Source organism: Sinohyriopsis cumingii, chromosome 12, assembly GCF_028554795.1.
Source record: "Sinohyriopsis cumingii isolate HCF-2022 chromosome 12, ASM2855479v2, whole genome shotgun sequence".
Classification (NCBI taxonomy): domain Eukaryota; kingdom Metazoa; phylum Mollusca; class Bivalvia; order Unionida; family Unionidae; genus Sinohyriopsis; species Sinohyriopsis cumingii.
The window spans coordinates 122009382-122036106 of NC_142972.1; the positions used below are offsets into that span (position 1 = coordinate 122009382).

General features: G+C 32.4%; 1 protein-coding gene across 2 annotated transcripts in view; it reads right to left on the reverse strand.

Moving 5' to 3' along the window:
- The window catches only part of LOC149787366 (protein disulfide-isomerase TMX3-like), a 337613-nt gene that overhangs the window by 16622 nt on the left and 294266 nt on the right, over positions 1-26725 (reverse strand). For both annotated transcript variants that reach the window (XM_089977943.1, XM_089977942.1), the window contains 3 exons: positions 25290-25482; positions 19588-19656; positions 1833-1998 (listed from right to left, as the gene is read on the reverse strand). In XM_089977943.1, coding sequence (XP_089834069.1) covers positions 1833-1998; positions 19588-19656; positions 25290-25482 — 428 coding nt within the window. The remainder of the gene's footprint in view (positions 1-1832; positions 1999-19587; positions 19657-25289; positions 25483-26725) is intronic.

Genomic DNA, 26725 nt, shown 5'->3' on the forward strand with positions numbered 1-26725 from the left:
ATTTAGGAAAAATATCTGAACTTCCCATTTAGGAAATATATTTGCCTTTATCTAGGTTATTCAAACTCATATTTCTATAAATTGACACAACTGATCTTTTTTGGTGTTCTTCATCTTTTTTGTACCTATCTTCCTCTTCATCTATCATGATGAATGTAACTAAAAATATGTCTTAATGAGGGTGTGCCAGGTAAACAATGCCTAAAAACAAACTACGAACAACAAAAAGCTTAAAGTGTTAACTTTTTACAAATAGTTTTCAATTTGGATTGTGTAAATTCTCAGCAAATGAACTTCCTTGATCCATTTCTATTTTACATGCTGAGTCACCCATACAGCATGGTATGCTTGTTAAACTCTACATCAAACAGTACACCCATGAACGGTCTTTGGGGGTGGCAAGTGGGGCGACAGCCCCAGGCCCCGCTCTTGAGGGGGCCCTGTGCTTCAGCCTAAGGTGGTCCTTACGAGTCTGTCAAGCTATATTTTCCGGTAAATTGGAAACGGTGATACAGGCTGCATTCATTTAAATATTTTGTTTTACATGTGTTATAACATGAAGTTTGGCAGACACATTGCTCTGTGATGTTACTATGGTATCCCCTCCCCAACATTGTTCGTTGAATGAATCTGCGTAAGACATGAGTTATCAAAAATAAAACTCAGTAGTTTCATAAGAAAACAGCAAAAAATTGGACAAAATATGTAATCTGAAACATTAGCTGTACAAAATAAATTTGTAAAAAAAAGTTTACTATCACAAAATTATTGTAAAATAAAATTATTTTTAATTATGCAGTACTGCACCCATTATATACATTGGCACAGAATGGAGAAAACAAATCCAATAAAAATTGGTTTTTGACTTAAAAAATAAATAATAAAATACTTTTTACTCCTTTTTTTAGTAGATATAAGGGAATATTTCACAAGTGAAGAGGAAATGATTCCATTTGGTAAAGATATTCAGATGTCAATATGTCTGAATTCAAAGTTTCAGTTTCTCCTGGGCAGTGAGATTATTCATAATGTCCAATGACTGGGAAATGAGACTACTCATAATGTCCAGTGACTGGACAGACTACTCATAATGTCCAGTGATTGGACAGTGAGAACTACTTTTAATGTCCAATGACGGGACAGTGAGACTAATAATGCCCAATGACTGGGAAGTGAGACTACTCATAATGACCAGTGACTGGACAGTGAGAACTACTTTTAATGTCCAATGATGGGACAGTGAGACTAATAATGCCCAATGACTGGGAAGTGAGACTACTCATAATGACCAGTGACTGGACAGTGAGAACTACTTTTAATGTCCAATGATGGGACAGTGAGACTAATAATGCCCAATGACTGGGCAGTGAGACTACTCATAATGTCCAATGACAGGGCAGTGAGACTACTCATAATGTCCAGTGATTGGACAGTCAGACTACTCATAATGTCCAATGACAGGACAGTGAGACTACTCATAATGTCCAGTGATTGGACAGGCAGACTACTCATAATGTCTAGTGACTGGACAGTCAGACTAATAATGCCCAATGACTGGGCAGTGAGACTACTTATAATGTCCAGTGACAGGGCAGTAAGACTGATCATAATATCCAGTTACTGGACAGTCAGACTAATTCACCCTACCTACTTATTAGGCTTACTGCATATCTAATGGGTATTATATTGTGCATGCCATACCGTGTATGCAACATACATTGATATACACTTACTTGCATCAATTTTTTGGTAGAAATATAATTACTAAATGCATGAACATTTGATGAGGGTGAAACCATATGATTTGCAATAATATTCAAGGAGTGCCGTACATTTAGCATAGGGAGGTGGTTCTATCTCCTCATCAGAATCTTCATCACTTTCAATTTCCTCCTCAATCGTGTCCATGCAGCACAGACTGTAACACACTATGCTGATTACTGCTGTAGGAAGGCCAAACATTAACAGGAATAACCATCTTGAAGACTGCCAAACACTCTGAAAAATATGAAATGACAAAAACATTATCTGGGCTCATCTGCCAAAAGAATGGCATCTAGAGAAGCAGTTACCCCCCACCCTCATTGCTCTTCCTCTTAAACCACAAGAAAATCTAAGTCTTTACACTTATTTACACCTACATCTTATCAAATTGGGATTTCATTCTGACCCCAAAAAGCCCTCTTCAGGTAAAAATGGGTGACCCTGACAATAACCAATCTGACATGCTGCTGATGTCATGAACAAAAGAAGATGCAAAAACTGAATTAAGATCACAAAAATCATAAGGCTACTATCAGCCCAACATCAAAGATACCTTTTCTGAAAACAATAGCTTCTTAGCGACATGTCTTAGCTTCATAATAAATTAGTGGCAGGATGATGAAAAACATTTGCAAATGAAAAAACTTTAACAAAAACCTTAAAGCAATTGTTCTTTGACTGGTACCTTGATAGGAACTGAATACATAACCTTATCCTTAAAACTGGTCCAGCTTGAGCAATTAGTCATTTAAATTTTTCAAATCTTAATTTAAGGGGCACTTGAAATCCCCTCCTTTTATATTTTATAATAAAATAACAAGGGATATATTACAGGCCTGAAATTTGGAATGCAAGTGCTTTGGTTTGGAGCCAGGTATAATCATGATAGTTTAATACCTGAGGGATCAAGTAAATCATTTCAACACCTGTAGTTTGAGTAAATGAGGTTTTATACAATTATTAATGTCTGTAGGATCTTAAAACAAGAGCCCAATGAAGGGCCTGATGCTCTAGTGGCTGAAATTATGATAAAACATTTCTTGTTAACTGCTGAGTTATGAAGTTACCTCTGATATTCCTGAGAACTTTAACATAAATAATTTAATAGCAAAACCAGATTCTTAAATGTCTCATTTAACATGCTGATAAGATACTGGTAAATGCATGCTAAAATTCTGACCTTAAACCGGATATAATGGACAGATAGTCACTGAACCAGACAATATCAGTACAGTGTAATGTACAGCTATATACACAATCAAGCCTTTGTCCTTAAAATCAATCTCTGAGTGCTGGCTATCAAATTGTTGATTGAAATGCAACTAAATAAAAAGTAGTAATGTCAAAATATACGAATTATATAAACTTATATAAATTACTGTGTTGACAAACTCAAAGAAGTACAAAAATGCCTAATATGACCTCTGACTTGACCCCAACATCAATAAAGTCTTGTTATCAAAACTCCTTCACAAAAGTGCTGATATTTGCAGTCAGGTTGGTACCATTTTCATTAATTATTGCAGGAAGTAAAGACTCCATATCAATGCCACTATTCATGCAAGTGATATCATGATTTTTGAGACAGCCACTATGGTGCCATGTAATAGATGAGATGAACACAACTTTCCTTCAGAGAAACAGTCACATAGTGCTATAATTGTGTTTTAATGAGATCTTGTGTCTAGAAGACCATGTTCAGAAGAAACAGCCACACACATGGTTCCCACGCTTTTCTAAAGATAAATTTCCAGGTCATTTCCAGGGTTTTTCCAGGATGAAATTACTTTTTTCAAGGTTCACATATGACCATTACTGAATGGAATTATGGAACATTTTAGATTATAAAACATGTATTTTCTAAATCTAAAGATGTTTCTCTTTGAAGACTCTCCAAAAACATCAAAGTCAGAAAAGATGATCATGTACAAAACCACAAAATGTATCACATGAAACATGTTTGATTATATTCGTATACATTGGCATACAAAGTCATTTCAATGTACAGAATAAAAGTTCTAACTTTACTTTGTTGCATTATGTTGCTAAGTGGGAAGAACGTGATGAACATAAACTATCTTTTGTTTTCTTTCAAACCTTTAATTCTAAAGAATTCTACAGCAATACAGTTGGCTCCACTTAAATGCATATCACTTAATGGCACAGATTGCTTGAGTGCATAACGAAAGTGTGGTCCTGTTTTTCATTGCAAATATACATGAATCCTGCATAAATGCATACTCTGTTTATATGCATAGCTTGGGTCCGGTCCCGAGGCTATGCATATAAGCAGAGTTGACTATATATATGCATCTCAGAGAAAATAACATTTCCTATTACAGTATAATAAAAAAAAAACAATACATGCAAATAATTAGATTCTTGTCTTGTAACGAAAGAGTTTAACCCTGAATATATCTGTACCAATAAAATCATATAAAAAAACATTTTCAAAAGGGTTGATTTAATTTTGACAAAAGACCTTCAAAATTATATACTGTTATATAAACAAGGACTGAATTTTCTGTAAAATCATCTTCTCTTCTTGTAATTCATTAAACCAGTCCCCAAACCTGTACTGATCCAGGGGCTCATAATGTTTTTTCATATATAATACAAGGGATGACAATTTTTCATTTCAGCTCTGAGATTCAGCAATTTGGACTACAAATTTGGCTTAAAACGAATAGCAGTCCATTTTCTAATCCAAGTTTCCTCTGAATATTCCCTCCCCATTTTTCATATTTGGACATTTAGGTTGGGGTGTGGGGTCACTGCAACTGTATATCGAAAATTTGCAATCTGCCGCCACCATGTGGTAGAGACATATAGTAATTACTTACCAGCAGGCCTAAAAAATTTATGTTATATCAACTCATATCTGCATGAAATTGATGGAAAAATGATTTATTTTCTCAGAAATGACAAGTATTATAATCGTTATGTCGTTAATCCACTGAAAGACAAGATGAAACTACGGCATAGATGAAAGCTGACCCAGTACTTTCCATTTGCATTACTAGTCACATGACTTCACAAATCTCAAATGAAGACATTAGAAGTCCAATAGTCATGTGATATCAACAACAAACTTCTTTTTAATGTTGTTGTACAGAAATTCAATTATATTAAATGAAAGTCAGATACTTTTTGCAAAAACCAGCAATCTGGCCAGTCTGGTTTATCAAGCAGAGAGCACATGCCAACGTGGGAACCCTGCCACAAAGTGCTATAATTGTATTTTAATGAACTCTTGTGTCTATAACACCATGTTCAGAAGAAACGGCCACAAAGTGCTATAACTATATTTTAATGAAATCTTGTGTCTATAAGACCATGTTCAGAAGAAACAGCCACAAAGTGCTATAACTGTATTTTAATGAAATCTTGTGTCTATAAGACCATGTTCAGAAGAAACAGCCACACAGTGCTATAACTGTATTTTAATGAAATCTTGTGTCCATAAGACCATGTTCAGAAGAAACAGCCACAAAGTGCTATAACTGTATTTTAATGAAATCTTGTGTCTATAAGACCATGTTCAGAAGAAACAGCCATAGTGCTATAACTGTATTTTAATGAAATCTTGTGTCCATAAAACCATGTTCAGAAGAAACAGCCACACAGTGCTATAACTGTATTTTAATGAAATCTTGTGTCCATAAGACCATGTTCAGAAGAAACAGCCACACAGTGCTATAACTGTATTTTAATGAAATCTTGTGTCCATAAGACCATGTTCAGAAGAAACAGCCACACAGTGCTATAACTGTATTTTAATGAAATCTTGTGTCCATAAAACCATGTTCAGAAGAAACAGCCACGCAGTGCTATAACTGTATTTTAAATGAAATCTTGTGTCCATAAGACCATGTTCAGAAGAAACAGCCAGGTAAATATCTCCAGCATGGCCATCAAAACAGTCATTCTGAACTTTAAATCGGCATCATGTGTAAGCTTTTTTTTTTAAATACTGTTAATATACCAAATAAACTCTGACCCACTTTGGTGTGATGGTATAAATCAAACCTGATCACAAATGTGACAATTATTTTCAATAATGACAGCTTAAACATTCTCATTCAAGGCAATTATGTGCAATAGCTTACATTCTTCAATATACATCTCTCAGCCTGTAGGTAACTCAAACAAATTGGACTGTTCAAATTAGCGTAATGGGCACTCCCACAACACTATTCAAATGCCATGATACTGCATCATTCTATCTATATTTAGCCAATTCAGTAATCTATGATTTTGTGGTTGTTTATCTCTGACTGCCTTATATGTTAACTCACTCCATGGTAATCACCTGTATAAACTGCACTGAGGATAGTGTTACATGGGCTCAAGGCAGGACTATTTACTACTGATATAGACGCAGTCATCATTTTTCAGACATTGGTCAGAAAATATTTATTTTTCCAACATAGGACTTTTTTAAATTGTGTTCTTCAAAACGTGACTATGTCATGGGGGTTTTAGGAGTCAATAATCATGTGTTTCACTTAACATGCATTTTGGCAAGTATGCAAGATTTTCAAGATAACCACTGATTTCAAGATTTCAGACTGGTACAATTTATATTTAAGACTAACTAGCCATCTTAACAAGTCTTTTAGTGAAAACCCCATAACAATATGGCCATCCACTCAGCCATCTTAACAAGTCTTTTAGTGAAAACCCCATATCAATATGGCCATCCACTCAGCCATCTTAACAAGTCTTTTAGTGAAAACCCCATATCAATATGGCCATCCACTCAGCCATCTTAACAAGTCTTTAGTGAAAACCCCATATCAATATGGCCATCCACTCAGCCATCTTAACAAGTCTTTAGTGAAAACCCCATATCAATATGGCCATCCACTCAGCCATCTTAACAAGTCTTTAGTGAAAACCCCATATCAATATGGACATCCACTCAGCCATCTTAACAAGTCTTTAGTGAAAACCCCATATCAATATGGCCATCCACTCAGCCATCTTAACAAGTCTTTAGTGAAAACCCCATATCAATACGGCCATCCACTCAGAAGCAGAGGCTACAACAAGCTGGTATCCATGATCGCCATACTGGATGTCCGGGCAACACCATTATCATTTAAAACCAACTAGACCCTAAAATGAATGTGCACATCAAGTTTCAAGGCAATCCTCCATGTAGGTTTGTGGAAAATGGACAGCACCATAAGCTCTTCTTGTCCATGACAAGTTCTTTAAAAAAAAGCTGAGTCAAGAGATCCATAATGTTCAGGCCAATGATGTTAAATCCAAGAGATTCCTCTGGATTTTTTTTATAATGGATCAAATTTTGAAATTCAAATTAAGTATAAAAGCCTGTCTGAGCCACTGCACAAATTCTTAGATTAATACACAATAAGAGTGAACAATTATAACAGCAATAAATGTCAAACAACAATTCTGGAGTATGCAAAACATCTTAAAATCTGTATGACTCATAAATACAATTATACATCAGGTGCAGATTTGCATCACAACAGACAGACCATTTAATTGGCGGAGGTGGTGGGGGAGTTTGGTATTTTCTTTGAACCAGGATTATTTTTTTCAAATGAAAGAATTAACTCTATTTATTCAACAAATCTGAGAGAAAATATTATTGGGGAAGCTATCTTGAGACCAGAAATTCCCAGGCCTGTATTACAGAAAATTAAATGGTATGAACTGAATTAAATTTTGCAGGTTTACAAGGGGAACATAATTTGTTGTAAGGTTTGTCCAAATTATGTTGTGTCTTTCCCACTTTGTTCCTATACCAACTTTGTGCAGGTTTCTTCTTCATATTTGACTGTATGTGCCCATGTATATTATGTTACTATATCCATCATGTTCATTGCAAATGCAAAGTCTTTTTTTTCAATGTTCATGATACAGCTTCAATGTGATGCTTTGTTTTATGGTAAAGACTTACAATTTCCCTTTAGTTCCATAGTGCTCTAAATACGAGTTAATGGAAGAACATTCTACACAGACTGCTCTTTTTTCTCTGTTAATTATGTCTATGACTCAGGTGTCCCCAAGGGCTGAAAGCCAAGGTTCAAGGCACAAAAAGGGACTGCAGGGCAAGGTTGTTTATATATATATATATATATATATATATATATATATATATATATATATATATATATATATATATATATATATAATTGATTATACTCAAGGGTCCTTGGCAAGGGATCAAAGGAATAAAAAAATAACACATCATCAAAGCATGTCATCATGTGTGTGCAAAAATAAGTGTTTTTTTATTATATGCTCATTTTTTTTCTCTGTTAACTTTACATTGTCAAAATGTTCAGTATTTTATGATACTGAACTTGCGCTCACTTAATATTGCACTCATAAAGGAACTACTTTCTACTGTAAACAAACAACAGATGCCAGCACTTTTGATTTGTAAACAAATTATGTACATTCGTGTAGTAGGCATTTTACATTTTGGTTGATTAAATTTGTTTTCTGAATGAACTAAAGCAGATGTTTCATGGACTGCCAGATACCAGCTGCTTTGCTACATTCCGCATCAACTTTTTTGATACAATGTTTCGGATTTAGGCTAGCTATAGTAGCCAGATTTCACAAAAATGCTGGGTACCTACAAATAAAATGTAATTGACAAGGCAAAAACTGTCTTCTTTAGCTGGTAATAAGAATGGCAAAAATATATTTACAGTTTTGTATTGTAATTTGGAATATATTTCAAGTGCAATTACATCCTCCTTACTGCACTCAAAATGAAACAAACATTAAATTCCATAGTGTCTTTTTGATAATTGCAATTGAAAGACTTCATATTTTCCCCATGTTATGATTTCAAACATTCAGTGAAAGAATAGAAATACAATTGCAGAGGTCAACACGCTTCTCCCTCGCTGCTTCAGTCCAATGAACTTCATGTAGTATTGTCACAGATAAATTCAGTCCATAATCATGAAATTTCGTAGAATCGACAAATATACCAAAATCTATTATTCCAGATCAACTTGTTGCAATGCGCATTCATTCACAATATGACTCCAAATTTAAATTTTAAGTAGAAACGTCATTTTCTTTTGAATGTTATGTCTAGCACATGACTAAGTTCAAATTTATCTGGCAGGAGTAGTGTGCACATTAATAATGTTGTTGTGTAATGATGAATCTGTGGTTGTGTATTTAGTTTGGAATATGGCATACATTCAGTTACTTTGTTTCTTTTAGTGTATTTTTGTTTATATAATTAAGCCTTAGGTAGAATAAGAAAATGAGCATAATATAAAACGGTTACTGCATTTGTATGGGAAAATGTGAACTCGTTTTGTTGGATGGATCGTGCAGTATTTCCATCAGGAAAACTCGTTCATATTTTCCCATACAAATGCGGTAACCCATAAATATTACTTCAGCATTACTTATGTGTACCAAAAATAAGTGCCTGTATTACCCTAGCATGATGAGTTTTTTTTGCTTGGATATTTATTGACATAACGCTTTGCACGGATAATTAGCAGTATGACAAATCATATATTTAACTGATTATGCATTTTGTGTTTAGCCTTTGGAAAGCTCTCACATAGTGGGGAGGTAGGAGTGGTTTGGGCATGTGTAAATGTGGGGATTTGTGATGTTGAGTCTTCAAATCTGCACTTCTTCAAATTGCTAACAATCTGAAATGGACATCTGTTCCAATAAGCCCTTATTTGTGTACTGGCATGCCATCACATCAAACTGCTATAAACCTGAAACAGACATCTGTTCCAAAAAGCCCATATTTATGTAACGGCATGCCATCACTTACCTCTAGTTTCAACTGGAGTGAAAACAAATCATTGGAGTAAGATAAAGTTTATCTTAATTGACATATAACATTTTGGTTAAGTTGCAATTTACTTAGGATGTAATGAATGTTGATAATTAATGATAAATAATATCATACATATGAACAAAAACAAATACATATACTTGCATTTGCAAGTTAAATGAAGTCACTGAGCTTTGCAAAAATGATTGGCCTTGGCACAAATAACTCCATCATAAATGTTAGCAGAATACATAACTGCATCATAAATGTCAGTAGAAAAGGCTTCTCACAGAAAATGTTACTGCATTTACCCATAATCTATATCCCAACACAAAAAGTGTAGGCCAATATAAATAATTGGATAATATGTCTGCAGATCTTGGTCTATACTCATTGTTCTACGGTTTTAAGATAACTGCATACCAGTAAACCTTGATCTGCCAAAACTGTACAGAGAAATTAAAAGGCTAATGATTCAATCATCAGATTCAAATCAAATCAAATTTGCCAAGTCTGCAAAATAAAGCTGTGCATCCATAACATGTGGTCTCACTAGAACTGCAGAGTATGTATAATTATATCCCACTTGTGAATCGCTGATGTGGCAATAAACAAATGCCAATGTCCTACACTTACCAGTTTTCTAGAAAGACTAGCAATTCAAGTTTTCCAATAGAGGCTTGATGCATATCAGACAGAAAGCCACATCTATTTTATTGGCTTCTCATGTATCCCCAAAATAAAGTATATCAGCCCTTTCGTGTCCAACTATAACATATATAAGAAGTCTACTTGCTGACCACCTGGGTACATTTGGACTGAAAATACGGAGGCTGACACACTGCTAAGGCTGTAGGCATGTGCTGTTAATAGCTACACATAACATAGCCTCTACTGTATTAGCATACCGATTATAATACTGAAAAATATGAGAAAGAAAAAGAAAGTGGAATTAACTTAGATAAGCATGTACAGAATTTTTCATTGAGGAAACCCTTATAGTTATCCAATGAAATTAAGACTTGATAAGATTTAAGCATATTCATAGAGTTATCCAATGACATTACGACTTGATAAGATTTAAACATGATCTTAGAGTTATCCAATGACATCAAGACTTGATAAGATTTAAACATGATCTTAGAGTTATCCAATGATATCAAGACTTGATAAGATTTAAACATGATCTTAGAATTATCCAATGACATCAAGACTAGATAACATTTAAACATGATCTTAAAGTTACCCAATGACATTAAGACTTGATAAGATTTAAACATGATTTTAGTTATCCAAGGACATCAAGACTTGATAAGATTTAAACATGTTCTTAGAGTTATCCAATGACATTAAGACTTGATAAGATTTAAACATGATCTTAGAGTTATCCAATGATATCAAGACTTTATAAGATTTAAACATGATCTTAGAGTTATCCAATGACATCAAGACTTGATAAGATTTAAACATGATCTTAAAGTTATCCAATGACATTAAGACTTGATAAGATTTAAACATAATTTTAGTTATCCAATGACATCAAGACTTGATAAGATTTAAACATGTTCTTAGAGTTATCCAATGACATCAAGACTTGATAAGATTTAAACATGTTCTTTGAGTCATCCAATGACATCAAGACTTGATAAGATTTAAACATGTTCTTAGAGTTAGCGAATGACATCAAGACTTGATAAGATTTAAACATGATCTTAGAGTTATCCAATGACATCAAGACTTGATAAGATTTAAACATGTTCTTTGAGTCATCCAATGACATTAAGACTTTATAAGATTTAAACATGATCTTAGAGTTATCCAATGACATCAAGACTTGATAAGATTTAAACATGATCTTAAAGTTATCCAATGACATTAAGACTTGATAAGATTTAAACATGATCTTAGAGTTATCTCATGACATCAAGACTTGATAAGATTTAAACATGATCTTAGAGTTATCCAATGACATCAAGACTTGATAAGATTTAAACATGATCTTAGAGTTATCCAATGACATCAAGACTTGATAAGATTTAAACATGATCTTAGAGTTATCCAATGACATCAAGACTTGATAAGATTTAAACATGATTTTAGTTATCTAAGGACATCAAGACTTGAAAAGATTTAAACATGATCTTAGAGTTAGCGAATGACATCAAGACTTGATAAGATTTAAACATGATCTTAGAGTTATCCAATGACATCAAGACTTGATAAGATTTAAACATGTTCTTTGAGTCATCCAATGACATTAAGACTTTATAAGATTTAAACATGATCTTAGAGTTATCCAATGACATCAAGACTTGATAAGATTTAAACATGATCTTAAAGTTATCCAATGACATTAAGATTTGATAAGATTTAAACATGATCTTAGAGTTATCTCATGACATCAAGACTTGATAAGATTTAAACATGATCTTAGAGTTATCCAATGACATCAAGACTTGATAAGATTTAAACATGATCTTAGAGTTATCCAATGACATCAAGACTTGATAAGATTTAAATGTGATCTTAGAGTTATCCAATGACATCAAGACTTGATAAGATTTAAACATGATCTTAGAGTTATCCAATGACATCAAGACTTGATAAGATTTAAACATGATTTTAGTTATCTAAGGACATCAAGACTTGAAAAGATTTAAACATGATCTTAGAGTTATCCAATGACATCAAGACTTGATAAGATTTAAACATGATCTTAAAGTTATCCAATGACATTAAGACTTGATAAGATTTAAACATAATTTTAGTTATCCAATGACATCAAGACTTGATAAGATTTAAACATGTTCTTAGAGTTATCCAATGACATCAAGACTTGATAAGATTTAAACATGATCTTAGAGTTATCCAATGACATCAAGACTTGATAAGATTTAAACATGTTCTTGAAGTTATCCAATGACATCAAGTCTTGATAAGACTTAAACATGATCTTAGAATTATCCAATGAGATCAAGACTAGATAACATTTAAACATGTTCTTAGAGTTATCCAATGACATCAAGACTTGATAAGATTTAAACATGTTCTTAGAGTTATCCAATCACATTAAGACTTGATAAGATTTAAACATGATCTTAGAGTTATCCAATGACATCAAGACTTGATAAGATTTAAACATGATCTTAAAGTTATCCGATGACATTAAGACTTGATAAGATTTAAACATGTTCTTAGAGTTATCCAGTGATATTAAGACTTGATAAGATTTAAACATGATCTTAGAGGTATCGAATGACATTAAGACTTGATAAGATTTAAACATGATCTTAGAGTTATCCAATGACATCAAGACTTGATAAGATTTAAACATGTTCTTAGAGTTATCCAATGACATCAAAACTTGATAAGATTTAAACATGATCTTAGAGTTATCCAATGACATCAAGACTTGAGAAGATTTAAACATGATCTTAGTTATCTAAGGACATCAAGACTTGATAAGATTTAAACATGATCTTAGAGTTATCTCATGACATCAAGACTTGATAAGATTTAAACATGATCTTAGTTATCCAAGGACATCAAGACTTGATAAGATTTAAACATGTTCTTAGAGTTATCTCATGACATCAAGACTTGATAAGATTTAAACATGATCTTAGAGTTATCTCATGACATCTAGACTTGATAAGATTTAAACATGATCTTAGTTATCCAAGGACATCAAGACTTGATAAGATTTAAACATGTTCTTAGAGTTATCCAATGACATCAAGACTTGATAAGATTTAAACATGATCTTAGAGTTATCCAATGACATCAAGACTTGATAAGATTTAAACATGATCTTAGAGTTATCCAATGACATCAAGACTTGATAAGATTTAAACATGATCTTAGAGTTATCCAATCACATCAAGACTTGATAAGATTTAAACATGATCTTAGAGTTATCCAATGACATCAAGACTTGATAAGATTTAAACATGATCTTAAGAGTTATCCAATGACATCAAGACTTGATAAGATTTAAACATGATTTTAGTTATCTAAGGACATCAAGACTTGAAAAGATTTAAACATGATCTTAGAGTTAGCGAATGACATCAAGACTTGATAAGATTTAAACATGATCTTAGAGTTATCCAATGACATCAAGACTTGATAAGATTTAAACATGTTCTTTGAGTCATCCAATGACATTAAGACTTTATAAGATTTAAACATGATCTTAGAGTTATCCAATGACATCAAGACTTGATAAGATTTAAACATGATCTTAAAGTTATCCAATGACATTAAGACTTGATAAGATTTAAACATGATCTTAGAGTTATCCAATGACATCAAGACTTGATAAGATTTAAACATGATCTTAGAGTTATCCAATGACATCAAGACTTGATAAGATTTAAACATGATCTTAGAGTTATCCAATGACATCAAGACTTGATAAGATTTAAACATGATCTTAGAGTTATCCAATGACATCAAGACTTGATAAGATTTAAACATGATTTTAGTTATCTAAGGACATCAAGACTTGAAAAGATTTAAACATGATCTTAGAGTTATCCAATGACATCAAGACTTGATAAGATTTAAACATGATCTTAAAGTTATCCAATGACATTAAGACTTGATAAGATTTAAACATAATTTTAGTTATCCAATGACATCAAGACTTGATAAGATTTAAACATGTTCTTAGAGTTATCCAATGACATCAAGACTTGATAAGATTTAAACATGATCTTAGAGTTATCCAATGACATCAAGACTTGATAAGATTTAAACATGTTCTTGAAGTTATCCAATGACATCAAGTCTTGATAAGACTTAAACATGATCTTAGAATTATCCAATGAGATCAAGACTAGATAACATTTAAACATGTTCTTAGAGTTATCCAATGACATCAAGACTTGATAAGATTTAAACATGTTCTTAGAGTTATCCAATCACATTAAGACTTGATAAGATTTAAACATGATCTTAGAGTTATCCAATGACATCAAGACTTGATAAGATTTAAACATGATCTTAAAGTTATCCGATGACATTAAGACTTGATAAGATTTAAACATGTTCTTAGAGTTATCCAATGATATTAAGACTTGATAAGATTTAAACATGATCTTAGAGGTATCGAATGACACTAAGACTTGATAAGATTCAAACATGATCTTAGAGTTATCCAATGACATCAAGACTTGATAAGATTTAAACATGTTCTTAGAGTTATCCAATGACATCAAAACTTGATAAGATTTAAACATGATCTTAGAGTTATCCAATGACATCAAGACTTGAGAAGATTTAAACATGATCTTAGTTATCTAAGGACATCAAGACTTGATAAGATTTAAACATGATCTTAGAATTATCTCATGACATCAAGACTTGATAAGATTTAAACATGATCTTAGTTATCCAAGGACATCAAGACTTGATAAGATTTAAACATGTTCTTAGAGTTATCTCATGACATCAAGACTTGATAAGATTTAAACATGATCTTAGAGTTATCTCATGACATCTAGACTTGATAAGATTTAAACATGATCTTAGTTATCCAAGGACATCAAGACTTGATAAGATTTAAACATGTTCTTAGAGTTATCTCATGACATCAAGACTTGATAAGATTTAAACATGATCTTAGAGTTATCTCATGACATCAAGACTTGATAAGATTTAAACATGATCTTAGTTATCCAAGGACATCAAGACTTGATAAGATTTAAACATGTTCTTAGAGTTATCTCATGACATCAAGACTTGATAAGATTTAAACATGATCTTAGTTATCCAAGGACATCAAGACTTGATAAGATTTAAACATGTTCTTAGAGTTATCCAATGACATCAAGATTTGAAAAGATTTAAACATGATCTTAGAGTTATCCAATGACATCAAGACTTGATAAGATTTAAACATGATTGTAGTTATCCAATGACATCAAAACTTGATAAGATTTAAACATGTTCTTAGAGTTATTAAATGACATCAAGACTTGATAAGATTTAAACATGTTCTTAGAGTCATCCAATGACATCAAGACTTGAAAAGATTTAAACATGTTCTTAGAGTCATCCAATGACATTAAGACTTGATAAGATTTAAACATGTTCTTAGAGTTATCCAATGACATTAAGACTTGATAAGATTTAAACATGTTCTTAGAGTTATCCAATGACATCAAGACTTGATAAGATTTAAACATGTTCTTAGAGTTATCCAATGACATCAAGACTTGATAAGATTTAAACTTGATTTTAGTTATCCAATGACATCAAGACTTGATAAGATTTAAACATGTTTTTAGAGTTATCCAATGACATCAAGACTTGACAAGATTTAAACATGTTCTTAGAGTTATCCAATGACATTAAGACTTGATAAGATTTAAACATGTTCTTAGAGTTATCCAATGACATTAAGACTTGATAAGATTTAAACATGTCCTTAGAGTTATCCAATGACATCAAGACTTGAAAAGATTTAAACATGATCTTAGAGTTATCCAATGACATCAAGACTTGATAAGATTTAAACATGTTCTTAGAGTTAGCGAATGACATTAAGACTTGATAAGATTTAAACATGATCTTAGAGTTATCCAATGACATCAAGACTTGATAAGATTTAAACATGATCTTAGAGTTATCCAATGACATCAAGTCTTGATAAGATTTAAACATGATCTTAGAATTATCCAATGAGATCAAGACTAGATAACATTTAAACATGTTCTTAGAGTTATCCAATGACATCAAGACTTGATAAGATTTAAACATGTTCTTAGAGTTATCCAATCACATTAAGACTTGATAAGATTTAAACATGATCTTAGAGTTATCCAATGACATCAAGACTTGATAAGATTTAAACATGATCTTAAAGTTATCAAATGACATTAAGACTTGATAAGATTTAAACATGTTCTTAGAGTTATCCAATGATATTAAGACTTGATAAGATTTAAACATGATCTTAGAGGTATCCAATGACATTAAGACTTGATAAGATTTAAACATGTTCTTAGAGTTATCCAATGACATCAAGACTTGAGAAGATTTAAACATGTTCTTAGAGTTATCCAATGACATCAAAACTTGATAAGATTTAAACATGATCTTAGAGTTATCCAATGACATCAAGACTTGAGAAGATTTAAACATGATCTTAGTTATCTAAGGACATCAAGACATGATAAGATTTAAACATGATCTTAGAGTTATCCAATGACATCAAGACTTGATAAGATTTAAACATGTTCTGAGAGTTATCTCATGACATCAAGACTTGATAAGATTTAAACATGATCTTAGTTATCCAAGGACATCAAGACTTGATAAGATTTAAACATGTTCTTAGAGTTATCCAATGACATCAAGATTTGAAAAGATTTAAACATGATCTTAGAGTTATCCAATGACATCAAGACTTGATAAGATTTAAACATGGTTGTAGTTATCCAATGACATCAAAACTTGATAAGATTTAAACATGTTCTTAGAGTTATTAAATGACATCAAGACTTGATAAGATTTAAACATGTTCTTAGAGTTATCCAATGACATCAAGACTTGAAAAGATTTAAACATGTCCTTAGAGTTATCCAATGACATTAAGACTTGATAAGATTTAAACATGTTCTTAGAGTTATCCAATGACATCAAGATTTGAAAATATTTAAACATGATCTTAGAGTTATCCAATGACATCAAGGCTTGATAAGATTTAAACATGTTCTTAGAGTTATCCAATCACATTAAGACTTGATAAGATTTAAACATGTCCTTAGAGTTATCCAATGACATCAAGACTTAAAAAGATTTAAACATGATCTTAGAGTTATCCAATGACATCAAGACTTGATAAGATTTAAACATGTTCTTAGAGTTATCCAATGACATCAAGACTTGATAAGATTTAAACATGTTCTTAGAGTTATCCAACGACATCAAGACTTGACAAGATTTAAACATGATCTTAGAGTTATCCAATGACATCAAGACTTGATAAGATTTAAACATGATCTTAAAGTTATCCAATGACATTAAGACTTGATAAGATTTAAACATGTTCTTAGAGTTATCCAATGACATTAAGACTTGATAAGATTTAAACATGATCTTAGAGGTATCCAATGACATTAAGACTTGATAAGATTTAAACATGTTCTTAGAGTTATCCAATGACATCAAGCCTTGATAAGATTTAAACATGTTCTTAGAGTTATCCAATGACATCAAAACTTGATAAGATTTAAACATGATCTTAGAGTTATCCAATGACATCAAGACTTGAGAAGATTTAAACATGATCTTAGTTAGCTAAGGACATCAAGACTTGATAAGATTTAAACATGATCTTAGAGTTATCCAATGACATCAAGACTTGATAAGATTTAAACATGTTCTTAGAGTTATCTCATGACATCAAGACTTGATAAGATTTAAACATGATCTTAGTTATCCAAGGACATCAAGACTTGATAAGATTTAAACATGTTCTTAGAGTTATCCAATGACATCAAGATTTGAAAAGATTTAAACATGATCTTAGAGTTATCCAATGACATCAAGACTTGATAAGATTTAAACATGATTGTAGTTATCCAATGACATCAAAACTTGATAAGATTTAAACATGTTCTTAGAGTTATTAAATGACATCAAGACTTGATAAGATTTAAACATGATCTTAGAATTATCCAATGACATCAAGACTAGATAACATTTAAACATGTTCTTAAAGTTATCCAATGACATCAAGACTTGATAAGATTTAAACATGTTCTTAGAGTTATCCAATCACATTAAGACTTGATAAGATTTAAACATGATCTTAGAGTTATCCAATGACATCAAGACTAGATAAGATTTAAACATGATCTTAAAGTTATCCAATGACATTAAGACTTGATAAGATTTAAACATGTTCTTAGAGTTATCCAATGATATTAAGACTTGATAAGATTTAAACATGATCTTAGAGTTATCCAATGACATTAAGACTCGATAAGATTTAAACATGATTTTAGTTATCCAATGACATTAAGACTTGATAAGATTTAAACATGATCTTAGAGTTATCCAATGACATTAAGAGTTGAAAAGATTTAAACATGATCTTAGTTATCCAAGGGCATCAAGACTTGATAAGATTTAAACATGATTTTGCTTCTGTTCTTTATTAAGCAGCATTTTTTAAGCAAATAAACATGGAAATAATGAAGTTTTCTGAGTGAATATTGACAAAAAAGGCAATTAATTATTTGCTTACCCTTCCATTAATGTGGACCCCACCACCAGTTTTAAAAATATAAAGAGCATAAATGACATAGAAAATGCACAAAACTCATTAATCAATTTAAAATGCACAAAACTCATTAATCAATTTAAAATGCACAAAACTCATTAATCAATTTAAAATTCTGAACTTTATTATTGCCAGATGGTCCCTAATGTTTGTCATGTTGTTCACGTTTCAAACCAAATGGAAGTCATCAATGTAAGCAACCAAACAGAGCGCCCATCATCTTAAAGTGAGACTGCTTTACAATGAGGTAAATGATGCAGTATTCCCCCACTATAATAATGTCTATGGAAGCCACAGAATATACTGCCTTGCAGTGAAACTGCCTTTAAATGAGGTATGTATGATAACATGTAATTTTACAATTATATAATGAAATGGGATTCATGACAATATTATAGAAGGATCTGTATTATAGTGAATGGTCTTACTGGGATACTGAGGCAGATCTGTATTTAGTTCATCTCATAAATGCCCTGCAACCCTTTTGTCCCTTATGGTAATGTGAAGTCATTAATTAACATCACTCAAGGGATTTTATGCTATCTATATATGAAGTGTTTTGTTTAGACAGAAAGAACATGTAGCCTCCCATAATTGCAAATATGATGAACTGAGCTAAAAATGGTATCAATCAAATCATTTTATTATCCATATTTCAAATTTTGAAACGCAAAAAGAAACAAAAAGTTTTCATGTATACAGTCCTCTGCATGTGTATACTTACAATGACGGTTGTGAGTATATCAAAGAAAACTCTTTTGGCCCTCTGGATGAAGCCTGTTCCTCCATAGGCCTGCAAAAATAAAAACATGTGTGACAAATAATGTTAAGAAATGACTGACAGGTAATATGCATGTCATGTATGTGATATCCCATAATGTGCTTTAATAAGTAGTGTGTCATATAAACATTATTCCACAATGACCTTTAATATATAATGTGTGATATAAACTAAAATTCATAATGTGCTTTAATAAATACTTTAAATTCATTTATTTACACTGGTATTGATTTTGGAGGTTTTGCAGTAATAAAACAATGTTGTTTAATGATTGAATTCCAGTTTTCAGCACAAGTGATAGGCTGTACATGGCAACCAGTATAACTTTAAGATGGACCCCACCCGCAAGAAGCACTGACCCACAGGAAGCTACTGGCAAGCTTTCTCACATACCCATACAGGGTTATAATAATGGTGGCCATATTCGATGGCAGATTAGCATCATTTGAATCAATTTGTAAAGTCTTCATTCCAGGATGCTCTGTTCCAAGTATGGTTAAAACTAGTCTGGTGGTTTTTGAGAAACAGTTGAAAATAGCAATTGTTGTCGTCTTTCTGTAGTTTTTTTTCTCACAACCCCCCCCCCCCCCGCCAAACAATTACTGTTGGATGACAAATAAAAGATAAAGGGCTGTTCCATAAGTTTACCTGCCATTATGGCCAGGTGAGCTAAACATCACACCATATGATCTCTTAATACTGGTGGTCTCTAACAAGAGGTACCTGTTAAGCATATGCTAACTGTAAGCAACTGTATAATCTGCATGTCTGTACCATATTTCCAAATTTGTAATAACAAACTATTGTAACATCTGTACCAAATATATTTGCTTGTAAGTCAAGTCCAAATGCAAACAGCACCAACCCGGACCTTACATTGCATAATGCACTGGCAGATCTGGGCCTGTTCAGTTCATTAGGAATATTCAGTAGAACAAACAACATAAACCTGATCTGGTTGCACTTTATACAATGGCAGATCAGGGTGTATATTGATGGAAGTTGGACTTGACTCACAAGTAAGTGTATAGAGCAAATTAGACATACCCTCCAAATTTTAATGCACCATCAACTGCTGTAATTATTTTTTATCCTCGCGTTTATGACACAGGACTTTATTTTTATTAAAATTTAGAAACTTTTAGAAAACTAAAACAATGGAGAAAAAAAATGTGTTACCTGTATACACTGAAAAAATAGACAATAAAATGGATATGAAAGATTAAACATGCAGTAATTCTGACTCAGAGACTGGCTTAATTATTCTGGCAAAAAAACATCTTCAGAATGAAAATACTAATCTTACTACACCACTCCCTTGATAACTCGTGCCCTGATAACTCCCAAACCTGCTTATAATGTGGGGTCAGGCGTGGCTCCCATTTTTTAAACCAGAAAATACCCTAAAAATGTATCCCTATTTGTTGAACTTGAAGAAAATCGCAATCAAAATTGGTAATGAAAACTTTGATGTATCACTCGTTTTATCATCGAAAACGGTAAATAGGACCTGGAAATTTTAATCAGCACTTTGAAGTATCAAATTTAGAAATAGGTCATATAATTTTTTTCATTTTCTTTCCAAACGACATTCCTAGTACACCACAATTAACGATATGTAAGGAAATTTCAATCACTGAAAATGCCACTTATGCCGAGTTGAGGCAGTACTTTAAGAAATAAATACAAATTAAATAATTTTTTTATCAAATGAAATTTGTTCTAGTTCTATCTTTTAGTTCCTTTTGTGTCCTCTTGTAATTAAACATAAAATGCGTCAATCTACCATAACAGCTATGTCTGTGAGCATTTCTCTGAGAACCTAATTAAATACCAACCGTGTTTTGATAACTGACTTCAATGTGTACCTGATTAGGGACAACATAATACATAGCTAAAAAGAATTATATGAGTGTGGACAAAATATTCAGTTCACTATTAAATAATGAAAACAGGATTATCTTAATCCAAGCCTAGGGCACTGGAATTCCCCCATGAAAAACCTGGTCTACCTGATGTTTACCATGTTTTTAAAAAAGTATAATTTAAGTAACACATTTCATCTTGTTGACAGTTATAATGTGCTAGAAATGAACTTTTGACCTTCATGCTGGTTCCATTTTTGTGTCTTAGCTTTTTATATAATGTTGTTTACTTGAGAAATTACTCATTCTTGCATTAACATCTTGAGCAGAACTGGTCTTATGCTCAGTATTTCATTTGGGTGGAATTATTTATTCACTGGAAATATAAAGTGCACATCAATAATATTCTTGGACTGGAACATTACTTTGGAATTATTGTGAAATTCACACAAGAACATTTCTGGATTATATTATTGTGATATATCAAAAGACTGTTAGCACATCATCACAATTCAGGCCACAGGCACATTACCATGTGCAACACTACAGGCACATCAACATATTAAATATTGGAACTTATTTGGAATATCACTAGTATTCACATGAAACTTTATAAATTTTGGACTTGTGATAAAACTTTTAGGACTATTTAGGATTTAAATGACAATAATATAAGTTCTTTTTAAATTTTCACATTGTACTCTGGGGAAACTAATTATTTGTAAAATTTTACAAAACTTGCTTTTCTCTGTAACTAAGCTTCAGACCATAAAGTCTTAACAATGAAACAAGAAATTCACTGTACCTGTTATTTCAAATGCAATAGAACAAAGTCACTGTACCTGTTATGTCAAATGCAATAGAACAAAGTCACTGTACCTGTTATATCAAATGCAATATAACAAAGTCACTGTACCTGTTATGTCAAATGCAATAGAACAAAGTCACTGTACCTGTTATATCAAATGCAATAGAACAATGTCACTGTACCTGTCATGTCAAATGCAATAGAACAATGTCACTGTACCTGTCATGTCAAATGCAATAGAACAAAGTCACTGTAACTGTTATGTCAAATGCATTATAACAAAATCACTGTACCTGTTATATCAAATGCAATAGAACAATGTCACTGTACCTGTTGTGTCAAATGCGATAGAACAAAGTCACTGTACCTGTTATATCAAATGCAATATAACAAAGTCACTGTACCTGTTATGTCAAATACAATAGAACAAAGTCACTGTACCTGTTATATCAAATGCAATAGAACAATGCCACTGTACCTGTTATGTCAAATGCAATAGAACAATGTCACTGTACCTGTTATATCAAATGCAATAGAACAAAGTCACTGTAACTGTTATGTCAAATGCATTATAACAAAGTCACTGTACCTGTTATGTCAAATGCAATAGAACAATGTCACTGTACCTGTTATGTCAAATGCAATAGAACAAACTCACTGTACCTGTTATGTCAAATGCATTATAACAAAGTCACTGTACCTCTTACGTCAAATGCAATAGAACAATGTCACTGTACCTGTTACGTCAAATGCAACAGAACAAAGTCACTGTACCTGTTATGTCAAATGCAATAGAACAAAGTCACTGTACCTGTTATGTCAAATGCAATAGAACAAAGTCACTGTACATGTTATGACAAATGCAATAGAACATAGTCACTGTACATGTTATGTCAAATGCAATAGAACAAAGTCACTGTACCTGTTATGTCAAATGCAATAGAACAAAGTCACTGTACCTGTTATGTCAAATACAATAGAACAAATTCACTGTACCTGTTATATCAAATGCAGCAGAACAAATTCACTGTACCTTTCATAACAAATGCATCATAACAAAGTCACTGTACCTTTCATGACAAATGCATTATAATAGTCACTGTACCTTTCATGTCAAATGCATTATAATAAAGTCACTGTACCTTTCATGACAAATGCATCATAACAAAGTCACTGTACCTTTCATGACAAATGCATTATAACAAAGTCAATGTACCTTTCACATCAACTGCATTATAATAAAGTCACTGTACCTTTCATGACAAATGCATCATAACAAAGTCACTGTACCTTTTGATGTCAAATGCATCATAACAAACTCACTGTACCTTTCATGACAAATGCATTATAATAGTTATTGTACCTTTCATGGCAAATGCATTATAACAATGTCACCGTACCTTTCATGACAAATGCATTATAACAGTCACTGTACCTTTCATGTCAAATGCATTATAATAAAGTCACTGTACCTTTTCGTAACAAATGCATCATAACAAAGTCACTGTACCTTTCATGACAAATGCATTATAACAAAGTCACTGTACCTTTCATTACAAATGCATTATAACAAAGTCACTGTACCTTTCATGACAAATGCATGATAACAAAGTCACTGTGACTTTCATGTCAAATGCATTATAACAAAGTCACTGTACCTTTCATGTCAAATGCATTATAATAAAGTCACTGTACCTTTCATGACAAATGCATTATAACAAAGTCACTGTACCTTTCATGACAAATGCATTATAACAAAGTCACTGTACCTTTCATGACAAATGCATTATAACAAAGTCACTGTACCTTTCATGACAAATGCATGATAACAAAGTCACTGTGACTTTCATGTAAATGCATTATAACAAAGTCACTGTACCTTTAAAAAATACATGATAACAAAGTTATTGTACCATTCATGTCAAATGCAATATAACAACTCAATGCACCTTTTAATTAAGAGCAAATTAATCAAAGTTTCTATTACTCTTATGGTGGCAACATTTATAGCAGAACATCTAGATTGTGACAATTTACAATTGTCATAAAGATAACCTACAACATGCCTTGTACTCACAAAATTGTCATAAAGATAACCTATAACATGCCTTGTACTCACAACATTGTCATAAAGATAACCTACAACATACTTTGTACTCACAAAATTGTCATAAAGATAACCTACAACATACTCTGCACTCACAAAATTGTCATAAAGATAACCTACAACATCTTGTACTCACAAGACCACCTGTACACACACAAAAACTTAATTTGTGTTCAAATTTGAAAATCATTGGTCTTGTAAAACTTCATTTGGACTAGAGCTAGACTCAATATCAAATGTTTAGTGTACATCTTTCTGTAAAATTGAAGTCATATTTAGTCTTCTGAGATAAGAGTTAATTGCCTATACTCTGATTTTTGACTATAAGACATCTTCAGCACAAAATCTGCATCAAAAGTTAAAATGTATAAAATGTTCACTTTCTGTTTTAAATAAATTGCAGAATAATGTAAGTTTCTGAATTAGCTTCAGAATTCTTTGCTTTACATATCTGCATGATTGTTTGGTCCTTGTTTTACACACTTTTGGTCTAGATTTCAGTTTCTGTGATTATAGGACCTGGCATGAGGTCTTCTATTTTTTTTTCTCAAACACTCTTTCAAAGAGGGCAATTATTTCATAGACCTGAGTGCGGACACAATTTTTTTTTATAGAAATAGTTGCTAAAGCAAGTTTAAATCTAAACCTGATAAAGAATTGGCTGATATTTTGGCAGCAATAAATTTTAATAGATTTGGGTTGACTCACTTTTCTCCAACACAATTCCCACGCCACCCCACCAGCCTTTATTTTGGGGTGTGTGGCGTATTGGGTGGGGTGTGGTTGGGTGGGCATGTGTGGGGTCACAGCAAAGAACTCTGAAGCAGGTGAAGTCATTAATGTTAGCAATAGATGAAAATCTTACACTTAATTTGTCAGCTTTTACATCGTGCAGAAATGCAGTGAAAGAATCCAGAGTGATGTCTGCTACATTTTCCTGTGGAATGTAGTAGAGATGGGTCAGTGGGTCCAGCACTAGGACACTGGGCAAGTCCAGAAAGCTGACTGTGATGCTATTGGCTGTTTCGAGATCTGTCATGTAAAGGAACTGGAAATCTCTAGAAATTAAAAAAAGAAAGAAATACAGAATTTACCATGACAGTAAAATTTGTGCAATTCGCGTGAAAAGAATCTCTTCACAAAAGTTTGTACAGATGAATGGAAATCTTTGAAACTTATCAGCCTGTGGAGACTGGGGATAAATATTCAAGATCTGAATGTTTGTATCAATATTTCCGAAACCTGACATCATAAGAAGTCTTCTAGTGAAATTCCCATGCTGATATGATTTCCATTAAGGAGCAATAACATGACTTTGAAGTACACTGATATGGAGACCATGTTTTATGTCAGATCAGCACAATTCTCATTTAGGACCAGCTAGACATCGTAAACTGTCTTGTCATGAAAACCCATGCTGATATGAATATTCATTCAGAAGAAGTCATGATAACAAGATTTTCAGGATGATCACTGTGGTGGCCATATTGGATATCAGATCAGCACTATTTTCATTTACTCCAGCTGGACATTATAAGAAGTCTTTTAGTCAAAACACAATCCATTCATCAGTTGCCATATTGGATATCTGAGCAGCAGCATGTTTCATTTAGGACCGGTTAGACTTTGACATAAAGGTGTAAAGTTTTAGGAGGAGCACTGATAGCAAAGATATGGATATTGGACGATATGTAACAGCCATCCCATAAGTACTTCATGTGTACGACCAGTGGAACTTAAAAAATTAACTTGGACATAGCGTACTTTTGCACGCCACATCACAATGTCTAGTCGTGATGCAGATTCATATAAAATTGCACAAAGATATGTGAAACAGTTCAGGATATATAAAGAGCACATATTTCTTAAAAGGAGAGATAATTCCAAAGTAACTACCCAACATACCACACTTTTGTTTGCAACACATCATCTAGTGTAAATATGTATACATACCAAGTTTGATAAATATATTTCACACAATTCGTGAGATATGAATGGCTAAAAAATTCAAATGGGGGAGATAATTCTGAAAGTACTTATTTGATAAATCTCACATCTATATGTGACATAGCAGATAATGATTATACAATTGTATATCAACTTCTGCTAAGGATTAACAATAAAATGAGTTGGGGCCATATTAGATTGCAAATCAGCACCATTTTCATGTAGGACCAACAAGACATTATAAGACATCTTTCAGTGAAAAGCCATTCATGAGGAGAAGTGGCAAGATTTTCAATATGGCTGATGTTGCGTTTACATTGGATATCCGAACAGCAGCATTATCATTTAGGATAA